At 39.4% G+C, this 15,853-nt stretch overlaps 1 protein-coding gene across 2 annotated transcripts in view; it reads right to left on the reverse strand.

Annotated features, from left to right (window-relative positions):
• The window catches only part of gse1 (Gse1 coiled-coil protein), a 167,920-nt gene that overhangs the window by 116,902 nt on the left and 35,165 nt on the right, over nt 1-15,853 (reverse strand). For both annotated transcript variants that reach the window (XM_011491852.3, XM_011491844.3), the window contains exon 2: nt 7,762-7,900. In XM_011491852.3, coding sequence (XP_011490154.1) covers nt 7,762-7,900 — 139 coding nt within the window. The remainder of the gene's footprint in view (nt 1-7,761; nt 7,901-15,853) is intronic.

A 15,853-nucleotide genomic window follows, 5' to 3' on the forward strand; every position in this document is an offset into this window, starting at 1 on the left:
CCAGCGCCGATGTGGTGAAGAGTGTGGAGATGCATTCGTCCACTAAAGGGAGCAAATTGGACAAGGGGTATAAATTGTTCCATGAAGAGTTTATCCACAATTACCAAGGTAAGCTTTAGCTAGCTTAGCCATAGCATAGCCGCATCATCACCGGTATAAATCTGTACATCAACTTTTAATCTTAGGTGTTGTGAATTTGTAATATAAGGTATAACACATGGCAGTGAATATTTTGTGTGTGTTTAAGTGCGAATGCATGAGATTAACATAACAACCAGTAATTTGGTGAAGCTGTACCATGTTAATATGAAATGTTACTGACATTATTGTAAAATTGTGTATTTTTCTATGTGAGATAACACGTAATGTTTTGTTGTAGTATCAAATATACTCCAGGGACAGGTGGTAGTGAGAGGTAGATGCTTCAGGTCAATGAGAAAGAGTGAGGAGCCTCACAAACTGGAGGTTTGACTATAAAAGACAGTATGCCGGTTGGCAAAAGTTGCCCGTTCTGGCGTGTTTGTTCTTGTTCTTGCTGCGGTTGCGGCACTTTCTTCACTTACTATTATTTTACTGAAATTAGGGTGACCAGATGTACTCTTTTCCTGGACATGTCCGCTTTTTTGATACTTATATAATAAAATAACATTGAACATAGATGAAATGTGAACACATTTGCTTTATGCATGCAGCTCTGCACACCAATTACTCTCGATGAAATATCTTACAAACTCACTTTACTCCTCTTTTTTACACACTCAAATCTGGTCACCCTACGGAAATTTATAGTTTCATGTTATAATGAACATTGACATAGCAACATAAGAATAACTTAATTGTAACCTATTTAATTTATTGTGTCTAGATATCACTGAATGCAGAAAGTGCCAACCTGAAGGCTTTCTCCTGCAGTTGTGCGGCTGGTAAAGGATTCTGCAATCACCTAGTTGCCATCCTGTACCAGACCGCACATTATTCACAGCTGGGTCTGCAGGCAGTTCCACCCCCCCTGGCCTGCACGAGTGGCTTGCAAAGATGGCACAGACCAAGAACACAGGTAGGTTTGTGATCAAATTGTCATTATGATTCAAGAACTGATGTGTATCCATAACAACTGTAAATTATTATAAAAACACCCCCAGTAGTGACTACAGACTAATTGCTTTTTGCCTTTTACTTATAAGGGAATCCATCCTGAACCTGTTAGTGAGCTGGTGGTGCAAAAGCCCAAAACCGTTGGTCGGGAAGGTCTGAGGTCCACACTGTACAAGGCATATACAGGTGAATAATTTAACTTTTTGTTGCTTTGTGAGAGCAAGTTAAGTTTTTTTTAATGTAATGACTAACCAACTTGTGGTTACTGCAGGTATAATGAATAAAATTTAGTTGTAGTTATGCACTCATCTCTTTTCTTTTGTGTGACCAATAATCTTGTGTTTGTCTTGTGTAGGACCACTGCCAGATCCAGATATGATGGCATCTGGAAGCAAATTAAGCCAGGTGCAGCCCCAATCTCTCATGGCTGTTGTATTGGATGGGGTTTCTGAAATGGAGCTGTCGCCATCCATATTTGGGTCTGTCCCTCGTGGATCCCCCATGTCCTATCACTGTCCACCCAAGAAGTCGAGTGACCTCCTCCTACACCACATGGCTCCAGAATTTCCCTCCCTTCCTGTGATGCAGCACACTTTTCCCAGGTTGCATTTCGTCCCGACCTTGCATCAGTTAATGCATCTCCAGTCTCTAGAAGTGTCACCACAGCTGTCCTGCGAGATAGCAAAAGAAACTCAGCAGCAATCCAAATGTCCTGCGTGGACACAGCTACGGCGACCAAGGCTGACCGCTAGTCTATTTTGGGATGCTTGTTGTAGTCGGGCGTGTCGTGCAGAGCTGGAGTCTGCAGCTATTCGGATGATCAGAGGCTCCACAAAGCAAACAGCTGCAATGAAGCGTGGTCTCCTAGTGGAGTCTGAAGTGCTGGCAAACTATGCTGCACTTTTGAGAGTTAACGTTTTACCAGCAGGATTTTTCATTCACCCTGACGCACCACATCTCGGGGCCAGTCCAGACGGTCGTGTGTATGACCCTTCAGAGTCGCCTCCTTTTGGCTTGGTTGAGGTGAAGAGCAGCACAAAAAATGATCCATCACAGGTTGCTCACCTCAAGGTGCAGGAAGGCCACGCCAGTCTGAGGCGTTCACATAAGTACTATTGGCAGGTTCAGGGCCAGCTGGCAATCACAGGACTGACATGGTGTGATTTTGTTACAGATACCCTATCAACGATAACTGTGGAAAGAATTTGGCGTGATGACTCATTCATAGCAGAAATGAAAGAGAAATTGGATTTATATTATTATGGCACATACATGAATGCATACCTTGAATTACAATAATCTTGTATTTAACAATCAGTTCAGCCTTCTGTCTTACTGTTGATGATCTGTAATGTTATTTTTATTGTAAATGTTTGTTATTTAGCTTTTATTAATCAGTTGATGTCATAGCAAAAAATTAAATGAGGCACAATTTTGAACAAAATTGTTTTATTTGTTCAATTTTTTTGTGAAGTCAAAGTCACATTTCAACATAAAAAATATTAAGATAACAATTTAATTAGATTTTTAAGAACATGTGGGAACACTAAATTATTTACATACTATTTACACATGATACATAATTTACATATCAAACATTCAATCTTCAAAACAAAAAGGTCCTTGATAATTTGCCAAAACACAGCAGTTTAGCCAGATCTGATTCACGCTGCCAATCAGTGTGAGCGGCACGGGAGAGTCCCAGATGTGAAAGGATTTTATTCTACCGATCACTCTTTCCACTATAATCCTGAGGCGGGCAATGGCTTGTGTTTGTTCCGTTTCCTCCTTGCTGAATTGAGCGGAACGCTTGAAAGGTGGAATGACGAGCTTACATCCAATGTCAGTAAGGAGGTCTTGAATGAGGAACCCTTTGTCTGCCATGACATCATCTCCTGGCTCCAGCAAGGGAAGGACTCCACTGATCCTGGTGATCTCCTTATCTGAGATGCACCCAGTGTACAGGGGTGAGATGAATGTCACCAAACCATTGGGAGCAACTCCAATTAGCCCTTTCAATGTCGTCCTGTTTTTGTAAGATGAAAATGTTTCTGACTGTAAAGTCAGGGATGAGGCTGTCTCCAGGGCAATTTCTGTGCAGTCTAGTATCACTCTAACATTGGGACAGTACCTCTGGAATTTAAGGGGCATAATTGACTTAACCTTTTCCCTGCTTATCCAGATGGGAAGTGAGCTGAGCATCATAAAGAGATAATTGGCCCAGGTGATGGTAACCCTGCTAACCCTGGCAACGCTCACATTAAACATGTCAGCAATGAGCTGCTCCTTCATGCCAACAGCAACCCGCATAGAGTACATCAAGAACTCATCTATTAATGGCATGATGCGTGGTGGGCTGGGCTCTTCGCAGCATTCCTCACCCGCCCTCTGTGCTTTGGTCCAGTACACCAGTCTATGTGCAGATGGTGCAATCGACTCCCAAAAAATAGTAAAAACACTCTCGGATGGAAATTTGGTGTAGAAACGTATTTGGTCGTCTGATGCACAGTACCGGCTGAAGAGAGTAGGGGGTGGTAGACCAGTGTTTTGCAACTTGGCTTCTAAATCGTGGATGTAATCCAAAGCCTCGTCCAGAGCACCTGTAAAGATAAAGAAATTAAAAACCAGTCTTAACATATTTATGCTACCTTTCAACACAACACAATTATGTTTCAAAAAGTATTTTAAGTATTTATTACAAATTACATTTCATTTATCTTTGTTAAGGAAAATACAAATCACAAAATACTCAAAAGTAATCAAATACATGTAATTAAAATAGGGGAGAGCAGGACATAACCTAACACAGGGCCAGTTGTAACACTTGTTTTAAATACTTCCACACATGCATGTATAGCATGATGAAACTTAATGTGTTTACTAGCTACCACATCAATAAATTGTTTAAGTTTTTTTAAAATTGCGTTATTTTATATTAACACTTATATTTTAAGATTTCTTGTATATTTTTTATTACATCATACTACATTTTAAACTGTAATATGGTCATATTACAAATTAATTTTGGGGAAAAATAAATACTCTAAACCCAAAGTAGGTTTACAAAAATAGAAACAGTTAAAAAGCGTTAGGTTGTGCCCCACTCTCCCCTACTGCTCATCTCTGGCTCCTTACAGCTAGCTAGACAGCATGAGACTATGTTACAGATGTAGTAGGCTAACGTTAGTTGAATTTTGTGAACAGCTTATATTATAAACATTAATTTGATCAAACGCATTTATCCAATAACGGTACACATAGTTGACTAGCGTTAACTAAACAAATCATTATGAACAACCTTACCTGCAGGTGGGTGTGACACGTAGTCGTGATCCATCTTTACTGCCTTAGCTTCAATGTCGCTATCTGCACAGCATAGCTGCATAGACTGCCGTTTGGAAGTTCTGTTATACACTGACTCCCTTCTCAAAGGAGCAGTAAAGTTGTTCCAAGGGAATAGGCTCGGGACAACACCACTCTTCAGGCGACGAACGACGCAGCCACCAATGTAATCTTCCGGAGCGAAGTGCCGGCTGCAGACAAAGGTGCTACCTGTTTTTACAGTAAAACTATGCCCTTCATCTCTTCGAATCGCCTGTATCCATTTCGTTTTCAGGTTTGGATCCACAGGAAAAGAATGAAATGAAAGGTAGGGTTGTTTTTGGTTGGATGACGAACAGCCAGGAACACAACAGAAACTCCGATTCTTTGACTCTGCCATTTTTCGTATCTGCCGCTATGCTAACAGGAAGTTCTTTTACACGTCATTGACGTATTTCCGGTCGAAAAATGCGGAAGTGTGAAAAAGGTCTATTGGCTACTCCTTTACTTAGACATAAGCAGCAGCACCATAACGACATCGATCGACGATCCTTCAGTGACAGAAGAGTACACAGAAAAGAATATAAACATTATATATATATATATATATATATATATATATATATATATATATATATATATATATATATATATATATATATATATATATATATATATATATATATATTAGGGTTGGGCGATGTCCCCTAATTTGGCCGTTGACGATGTTTGCTGTCAACCATCGGGATGGACGATGACATCGTCGGGGGGGGGGGGGGTATTTTTTTTACATTTTTCGTTCTTATATAACTGCTATTCGTTATTTTGCTTTTTTCATTTTATTTCCCAACTAATGGTTAATCCGCGATGAGCCAGTATAAACTGAGGGAAGTGACTTTAACAGAAAAAGTAACAAACAAAATAGAAAAGAAGTAGTCCACTCCCGCACTTAGCGGAGTGGACCGGCGGAGTGCGAATTTACAGCTTTGTGTTTGATGGGAAGGGGGGGGTACATGAGCGGTATGTGTGGGAGATTTAAGACTGCGATCCGTCCCGCAGCTCTAGGGGTACTAGCTACCGAACTCAGAACCGGGTCTAAACGTGTGTCTGAGCACAGTTCGGATCGTCAGCAGACACACACAGCGGTTTGAGCTTCAAAGCAGAAATGTTGCTCAGTCCTTAGAAAACATTCAAACAATCACGTGGATTTGTGTTTCCAGTCGTGTCCCGACTAAATAAAGGCTGATGTTATTCACAGGATGCAGCGCCACCCAAAGCTAATGTTGTTAGAACGTGTTAGCATACTGCTAATCCTGGCTCCGTTCAGAAAAAGCACTGACCACACGGATTAAAATTCAAATGATGAGCGAACAGGTGTTTCATAATAACCGTAACATTATTAAAAGCACGTTTAGAAGATCATCTCGTATTTTACCGAGCTGACATGTCAATATATATAGCCGCTCGGCGCTGTTATCGTTTTGTATTGAATTGTTACATTCAATAAAGTTTGGGAAAAAAGCCGCTCGGCGGAAGTTGTATCCCCTTCCGGTTTTCAAACTGCGCATGTGCGAATACTGCGCATGTGCGAATGATTTATTCCGACCAAAATTGTGACCTTAGTGAACGTTTTTATATTCTGAAAACATTTTTCTGGGCCCATCTACACGGTTGGATTCTAATCCGACCATTGATCCCATCAAAATATTTTGTACATGTAACCGCGGCTTATGGTGTCGACGCGCAACGTGGCGGGGGCGTGGCATCACGATGGTGGTCTCTCCATCGGGATGTCAGTCACCCATCACGATGGACGATGACATCGTCCATCGGCACAACCCTAATATATATATATATATATATATATATATATATATATATATATATATATATATATATATATATATATATATATATATATATATATACACGCATACATATATATATATATATATATATATATATATATATATATATATATATATATATATATATATATATATATATATATATATATATATATATATATATATATATATATATACATACACAAACACCACACTCTATTCCAACAGCCAAACGATGGGAATTTGAGAACCCTAGTTTGAACCCCATGTAATAATTTTTATCATATTTGACACATGCATTTCTGATTGGCATGATCCAAATGTTCCTTAAAAACCCATTGTAAAGGACTTGGTCCATATTTGTCCAAACTTGGTATGTTTTCTAGCCTGTAGTTCATCATAATACCACTAGGGGCAGTAGAAGGGCTTTTTCTGCCCATTTCAAAATTCCTCCTTCCATGAAAAATGAAAAACACTTTTTGCAGTACAAGTTTAACAAACTTTCAAAACTTTATGTTAAGAAAAACTCATGCAAAATTTGTCGATAATGATTTTTTTGTATAATATAGTAACACCATGTTAAAAATGTGTGGATCAAATTTAAAATATTGATAAATAATTTAATTTTTCTCAAAACAATCATGTCAATATTTTTGCATTTTAAATTAAAATAGTTATATCTCAAAAGAATTCCTTTTTTGGAGGATTTCATAAAAAAGAGTTTCTGTCAATTCTTTGATGTAGTGGGCTTTACAGGGTTAAATATGACTCATGTGTAAAGCACGTATCCATTCTTATACAAAGTAACCCGCCCCTAAATACTGCAGGTCACAAACCAATCAACATACCACAAACTGTAGTAAAACTTCTACTTTTTCACATAACATTACAAAAATGTTTTTAAAAAAAGCTCAAAATGTGATTTGCAAGTATGCTGAACTTTCACAGTGACTTGTTTATCTTGTCTGAGGATTTAAAATTAAGAGCAGTTAACAATGCATTCAAATAGTTCCTCAAGGGATTGAATCCTCAGGACATTTGCTAAACAAACTGCAGGCAAATGACTAATCCAGAGTCCCACTGCAGAGTGAATAGGTGAATTGTTTTGATCCAACAGGCCAGAAAATGACTTTGTGTGTGTAGAAAGGTGATGCGTACAGTACTAGGTGATCTAACCACACTCATTCCAGGGGGTTCACCGTTTACTTCATTTTAAGTAAAAATGTGTTCTATACAGAACAAAAAAGAAGTGATATGATGTTTGCTAAGTGAAGTTGAGGAGGGATGTACTGTAACTGGAATACAGCAAAAGCAAATAAAATAGCATTGATTTCTCAGTTTTTAAGGTTACAGGCTTTTCATCAGAGTAATAATGTAGAAACCAAAAAAAGTTGACAACTTTCAAAATTGTCAAAATGTCTGCCACAATGGCAGGAAGAAATAGAGGGGTGACGAATATTGAAAAAAGGCAGCTGCCATTTTGGGGCTGTGTACTTACTGGAAGGTGGGAGATCGACTCTCTCAGGCTCTGAGCTCCTTGGGCGAGAAGGAGGGTTTTCACCTGCAGATTGAGAAGGTCCCAAACCTGGATCCACGTCTTTAGTGGCCCCAGCTGAACTTGAAGGCACAGTTTTTGCCTAAAAGATATGAAAACAAAATGAAAAAGTGTTATATTTTCTTTACTTTTCTAGAAAAAAAACCGTACAAGGCCAGCAAAAATACTGATTTCTTTCCCAAAAAGTTTGTCTGCAAGGTTTTTCTTTCAAAGCAGCATCTCATTCACTTCTTTATTTTTGAAGGGTTAACTGAATTTTTAAAAGCTGTAGTAGTTTTTTTCTTTAAACCTTCATTTCTTCAAAATTAGCATTTAAATCAAAGTTTTAAATGGAAAAATGGTGAATGTTGCAAATAGAGAAAACACTTGGAGCTGTTTTTTGTCACTGGTGGGACCATTTTTAGCTGCTGTCACAGCACTCACATCTCTGCTATAAAAAGATTTCAACTAAAGCTTATGCAGTTCTGGTTGAAGAAGTGTCCCTTTCCTGAAGCGATATAGCCGCAAAACAGACAGCAAGAATCAAAGATGAAGCTGCAGAGACAGAGACAGACTTTGCATGACAGACCGAGCCAACTCGCATGTGCCCAGCCCGCTCCCTTCCACAACAGAAAGTGGGAAGATAGATGGGATGAGACTTGAGCAGAGAGACAAGCTGACCGTAAAAAGCGGCGGCAGAAGCAGAGGGTAGCTGTCATTTAGGAGAGAGGAATGGTGAAGATTAAAAAAAAAAAAAGGAATAAGAGATTGTGATGGCTCCCTCCACTGACGAGCACCAGTGAGACAAGCAGGAAAGGGCTTCTTAAAACAAAAAGGCACCCTGGGTTTATGAAATATACATATCTCTCAGCGGGAGGCAGAGACACTGTGCGACAGAGCAGAGGAGGGCACTGAAAACTGACAGGACTCTACCACCTCTCCTAAACACACACTGCTAAAAATAAAATGAAGAAAAAATGATTTCATGAGATACTTAGTGCTTTTTTATGTGGCGTTTATGTGATTGAGTTTGCATGTGCAAGCACATGTTTGTGAGGTGCGCTAATACTTCCTCCTGCAGATAAAAAGTTGAATGGGCAAAAACCACAGAAGGTGTGAGACAACAAAAAAACTCATAAGTGTTTTGGCTGTTGGCCTAAATGGAAATTCATTTTTTTTTTCTTTTTGGGCTGGGGATTTCTCCTTCAACTGCCTCTTTCAGACCTGCCCCCCTGCCCTTTCTTCAAGCCCAGGCAACCGTCTCTTACGTGGCAGACGTTCCAAACCATTGGAACTGATCTTGCTTTACAATAAGCCTCGGTAGAAAGCTGTCCCACTTTAGGGACTCTAGTATCAGAGTAATTGTCTGTCTTAGCAGGAAGTGTGTCACTTTTTATCTTCATCATCAGACAGCCTGGGTGTGCCTCCTCTGTCCTGTCATGTGCTTAAAAAACGTCTAGATAAATAGTCATGTCTGAGCCCGAGGATTAACTCTACGTCAGATAAAACACACAATAAACCTGCCTACAGATTTCCTCACCTTTTCAGTTGCTAAGTCTGTGCTGTCTTCTTTTCTCCTCTCTCTCTTGAACTCTTTGTCACTAAAACAGCCTGGAAAGTGGCCAGAGTTTCACTCAATCGATGTTAAAAGAGGCAGAAAGAAAACAGAGGTTCAACCGTTCTCAAATGTCTAACAGCACGCCACAATGCAAAGATCTGCTGGCAAACCTTTCATGTAGCTGCTGCTCTCATTACTACCGTATCCAAATTTCCATACTGCTTGTTGTATGGAAATTTAAGCATGAAAGTTAAGTTTACTCAGCAGCATTACTGCTCTTAACAAAAGTTGACAGAAATAACAGGAGTTCATCCAACCAGACAACAGTGCTACAGTATATATGCAGCACAAAAGAAATACACTGTATTGGTTAAGTAAGATTTTTTATTTATTTATTGATCCGGAAACACACACAAAAACTAAAGCTACCTAGAAACCAGACAAAGGTATTCTGATTTTGAACCCCATCGCACTTCTCACCAACAACCTTGAGGGCGTGGCCTAATTAAAGGCTTATGAAAACAGTTTTTCCATCAGTTCTTAGGCTGATCCCATGTGATTCAACGCATCTCTGATCTTGAATAGAACATATCAAACACGTTCTACAGTGACAGTGTAAGACAGGGCGAAGGCATCAACTGGCTGTTGCAGTTTCACAGTTCACAAGCGGCATAGTGAAAAGAAGGCTAAACAATCAAAGCCAAAAAGAATTACATGCAGAGCGGAGGCAAAAAGTGAGAGGCTCTATAATTAGATTTGACAAATAAAAAGATATTAAAGCCAATTTGATCTTCTGTGAGGAATCCAAACGTATCTGTAAAGGTAAATCCATTTCTATGAATAATGTGATGTTGTTCAGTCTTCAGCACTAAAGGCTGATAAAACAACATTTGGAGCCTGTGCAGTTGAGCCTTTTATAGATTAAACACAAACACATACAACAATTTAACAACGACAACAAAGATAGAGCATTTCAAACACAGAGCAGGAGTCATTAAGGGGAAATTAGAAGAATCTACAAAGCTAAGCCTAAGTGAGGTTAATTTTATCCTCTAATCGGTCATGAGGAAGCTGCTAATAGACGATAGAGCAGGATACAGAGAGTCTGCCAGCAGGGATCACACAGCACCATAGAGCCCAGCGTGTTCTGATAGGATCACCAGACATTACCAGCTGAGTGTAAATCATGGTGATGACATGCAGATTAACAGACGGACTTGCATTTATAAGGAAACAAAAATTTATTTTCACTTATGAAATGGAGTCAAGCTAAGGCAATAGAACCTGTCTTGACCAAATGGTCACTAGTCAGGCAGAGTACAGAAAATATCTCAAACTCTAAAATTTGAATTACGTTCTATTATAGTTTAACAACAGATGTATTGAGGCAATATTTTCTACCCTTCCCTATTTGTTAACGACCGATCCGGTCTGAAAATTCTGTTTACGATTCAACTTAAATTGGCTTTGGCTTCGTGTTGGATGCAAAACCCTCTGCATTTACCCAGACTTGGGACAGCCACAGAAAAAGACTGGCTTGTGCCCCCTTCAGGTTAAATTGGGCTTAAACACACTTTAATATGAGGCAAAAAAATTGTGTTTGGTTCTATAAAAGCTAGTAGGGTAATTAGTTCATGAATAAAAACATAAACTGTCCAACTAAAAGCAGGACAAACATTTTGTGTCACATCTTGATCCTCCAATCTCTTCTGGTCTTGAGTCTTTAAACTGTTTTGGTCGCTCAGTCTATTAACACAAGTTACTGGATGTGTTGAGTAATATATTACTCAAAGAAATTTAGCGACATTTGTTACAACAAAAAGTACTACTTTTTTGTAATCTAAAATGTAGTGTGATGGAGACATCCGTTAGCTATGCATACAGGTCCAGCAGGAAATCCACTTGAAGATGTCGATAAATGAATCAGCAGGAGCAGCGGAGAATTCTTTTTCATTTTGTTGTGTTTTTAGGGAACATGGCTTTAATCTACATTTTGAATTGTTTTGGATTTCTTAAAGTCCCAGTCCGATGATCTTTTGATCTATTGTAAAAGAGTTCACAGTGGTCTTTTAATTATGATTATGCCGTTTTTAGGCAAACTCCAAAAAAACTGTGTCTTTTTTCTGGAACACAGTTTGTGCGGCGCAGCAATTTCATCAGAAACTTGCCACTAAGTTGTGGGCAGGACTGCTGGCGTGGCAGTAACCTTTGCTGATATCCCATCATCCCTTTGTTTACATTCTCTTCCAATAGTTTAAAGCCCCTCACAACTGCAAGCTAACATTACCAGTGTGACAAAAATGGTGAGAACCATCAGAGCTATCCAACCATCCAGTTTTCAGCTAAAAAGCCAGCTCAGACGAGAAATCAAAGACGTACTTGGATCTATTTGTTTGCAAGTGGATGTATTGGAATGGAGCAGAGCAGGGTGCTTGTTGCTCGCCCATTTCAGTTTCTACGTCACAACTGAGAGCTTTTTCAAACTGCATTATTCATCTGAATAAAGAAATACTCAAATACACAGTTCTAATTCTAAATTCTTTCTATATGTCCTCCATCACGAGAAAAAATGACGCAAGAACATGTCAAAAATACCAAAAACACGACTTTCATTGAAGGTGTTGCATTTTTCCTGTTACCTGCAGGGATTTTTGAAAATGTATTTCCAGCATTTTTGTCATGTTTTTTTCCCCAGCCTTGTTTTGTTTTGAAGACCAGGATCACTGGAGTTTTTCTCATGAGATGATCACAAGTTAAATCATAACCCCATTGAATCATTGATGTCAGCGAGCGGCAAGGCAGATATGTATTCATGAGAAAATGTCAGGGATTAGAAGTAGAGCATTAATGTGAATAAATGCCTGCAGCAGGAAACAGTAATTCTCCCCCGAGGTTTGTGAAAACCAAAGAGATGAGGTGGATTTCACCCATGAGACATAACTTCCTCATGTCTCAGTGATTTAGTTTCTGTGGTGTTGGGCACAACTGCCTGTGTGAGCGCATGCTTCGGTTGATGTGTGTTTGTGTGTGTTCTCAGCTTTGCTGACATTTCCTCAAACGTGGCTGACATTTCCAGGGGATTTGAAGACTTGATCCCGTCTGTGTTTGAAGAGCTGAGTGCCAACCTCCTCAAAATACTGGGGGGGGGGGAGAGACGCTGCAGCAAAGCTAGCAGTGTGCCCCCGCCTCCGGACCCTTCGTCCTCAACATTTGGTGCAGCCCATCTTCACTCACCTATTTATGATTGGGAGAAAAACTCCACTACACATGCCTTAAGACATGACAGGTTCACTGCTTGGTCTCTAACTTAGTCCTGCTGTTTTCCCCTGGGCTGAAGACTATTTCTCCTCTTCTCAAGTGAAGCAGAAAAGCTATCACCAAAAGATATGAGGGAAAAAGAGGCAGATAAAGATAGAGTGGGAAGGGGAGGAAGTAGCATCGTGTGAGAAGGATGGGGAAAGATCTGTTTCTTCTGCTACAGGCTGGTTAGTCGAGCGAACTGACACACAATGACATCTCTCTTCTACAGAGTTCGAGTTAAGAAGAGCTTAGCTACTTTTTGTCCGTTGCTTTCTCCCTCGACCTTCCCTTTTTTTTCCCACTCTTTTAGCTGTCCTGCCATCTCTCTCGTCCTTCCTCTGCCCACCCCGAGGCTATCATGTCTTTCTTTTTCTGCCTGAATGAACTGTGCAGTAGTCTTGTCCTAACCCCAGGCTCATGTTACAACATGCATTCACACACATGCTGTGTACTGCATGTGCGCACACGGAAACCCACACGGAAACCCACACGGCAGACTTGAGGAGGACCAGGGGCCAAACACAGGTCAGACTCAGGTCAGTCGGGGGCGGAAACACAACAACCAGAACAGAGGCACTTCTCCCACTGACTTGATTGGTGTTTGATAGATGCAATTTGACACAAACAACCTTATATGAACACAACATGGAGTGCATGCATGCAGCAATGCTTCCAGCTTTCTAAACGCAGATAATACTTCAATATTTACTGGGACTTTCAAGGACTTTAAATATTAATTTAGAAAGAGGTTGCATTACGATATTAAAGATTAAACTAGAAAATAAGGCACATAAAATTAATGTGTTTTGCTGATAAACCAAGAATTTTTACTGTTGATCAAACATTACAGCCTGATTGAGGATAAAGTTTCGGGATTTAAGAATAGACAGTGTGTTTCTATCTTAGAAAAACTCATGTTTGACATAATGCTGGATGTGAGCAGACCAGAAACTTACAGCTGACCTCAGCCCACACCATGATTCTGCCTGACATGCAGCAGTGATCCCTTCAGGTTAAAACATGCTTGTCCTGGTAGACAGCAGAGCTCAAGTTCAATACATAAATTATTTCTAAGAGAATTAAACCACTTGTTACTCCTTGCTCATGCTGGCCATGAAAACTGGACGCAAGGGGACAAGAAGGTTAACATATAGGTGATCTTTTATACAAAGATATCAGATTACTGTTTCAGAATATCGGTAATCTGATTCAGCCTGGGGAATTAAGAAGTAATATGGGTATTGTAAAAAAAAAAAAAAAGATACTATAAAACTGGTGAAACTGTTGTACATGTCATTGATCAGACATCCCATTTAAATAGCTGCGGATACACATCTAGGCATAAAACATTATCACACTCATGTGGACCACCTCAGTGGCCTCGAGAGCTCAAATCCAGGCCGAGTCATACCAACAACTCTAAAAATGGGACTTAATGCCTCCCTGCTTGACACTCAGCACAAAGGGGTTGGATTGGGGGGCTAAACCACCAAATGGATCCCAAGCGCGGCTCACCCCCTCCGGGGGACGGGTCAAATGTCACACACCTAGGTGTGTAACAGCTAATGGGACTTTAACTTTAGACTTTTATCGACAGGCACAAGGAATAAATCCAACATTCACAACTGAACATAACTTCAAATCAAGATCTCCAACAGGATGAAAGTACTATTGAATAGTCTCTTCCTGCATTGATCTGTTGTCATTTGATGAGTAATACAAATTATAGTTACATTCAAGAATTTTAGGAAATCGTAGCATTAATTTAACTAAGCAATATCAGATTCTTAACTTGAAGGGCTAAGAGGCATATGAAATTATTTGTGTATTGTAAATATGTTCATAAAGCTTGTAAGCTACGATTGTTGGAATCTTGAGGGTTTCATTGCCCCCCTCCCCCCAGTTATTGTTGCGCCATTATGAAAAGAAATGCTTTTAATTGGCATTTTGACATAAAACAGCTAGAGGGACACATCAGGAGGTAGAAAGCTGTAACAAACAAACTGACAGCTTAAAAGTGGCTGATACTCTACTTACTTGGTGTAATTGTTCTAATAATTTTCAATAAAATGTCAAAAAACCTCTAAACTAGTAAGAAAAAGGGGAGGAAATTATCATTACATCAAGCTACACAGCAGTACAAAAAAGAAAAATACAGAAAGACTGTTTTGAAAAAGCCCATAAAAATACTGCTAATGAGATTAATTTCTAGACATGAAAATCAAAAAGCATTTCTGTTAGACCAGTCATACTGACACTTAAATGGTCAAAACTTCATAACACAACAGATCACAGACCATTGCATTAATCTGTCTTAATAGCTGTGAAGAAAACCCAATTGAAAGGCTTTAACCCTTGTGCTATCCTAGGCACTTTAACATTGGGGATAGGGTCATCTAGACCCACTAGACAGTGCGCTGAACTGTTTTTCTTCAATGATTTGTGAACCTCACTGGTGTCCATGGATTACATGAAATCTTTCCACCTTTATCCACGTTTGTCATGGTAGGGAGAACACGTCAAAGTAAGGGTGGGGTCATGTAAGATAGCACAAGGGTTAATAAAAAGAAAAACAAGAAATAAAACATGAACCTCTGTTCTGTCCTGTGAAAACTGTCTGTGAAGGATTTCCTTAATTCAGGATCATTATAGGATTTATTTTCTTCAGAGAAACTAACTTTTCATATACTGGATGCATCTGGAAGAAGTTTAACAAAGCCGCTCAGATTAAGGTAAAACATCTTCAAGATAAAGCTTCATGCCCTGAATAACAGATGTACCAGTGAAGACCTAACAATACACTTGTGAAAGGCATCAAAACATAGCACAACCAGTCATAAAATATAAAAGGAAAATAATAATGAAATGTCCCATTGCTTTGCAGACAACACTTGGCAATGAACCACACACAACTGAAGACAAGTTAAGAGATAAAGCACTGCTCTATGATGACCACTATCTCTATAGTTACCGTAGTGTTAACCTCTGTGTGATGGATTAGAGCTGGAGTGTCTTAAGACAATACCAGTTATTTAGTGACCCTGCCAGTCCCTAACATGATCAATGACTATGTTCCATCTACACTGTATTCTGAACAAAGCCCTTGCTCTGAATAAGAGCATATTTTTGCCTCTATATTCATTTTTGTTTCAGTCAAAACATTTTTATGCTTAGTTGAATATTCTGAATAATATTTAT

The sequence above is a fragment of the Oryzias latipes genome, chromosome 3 (genome assembly GCF_002234675.1).
Source record: "Oryzias latipes chromosome 3, ASM223467v1".
Classification (NCBI taxonomy): domain Eukaryota; kingdom Metazoa; phylum Chordata; class Actinopteri; order Beloniformes; family Adrianichthyidae; genus Oryzias; species Oryzias latipes.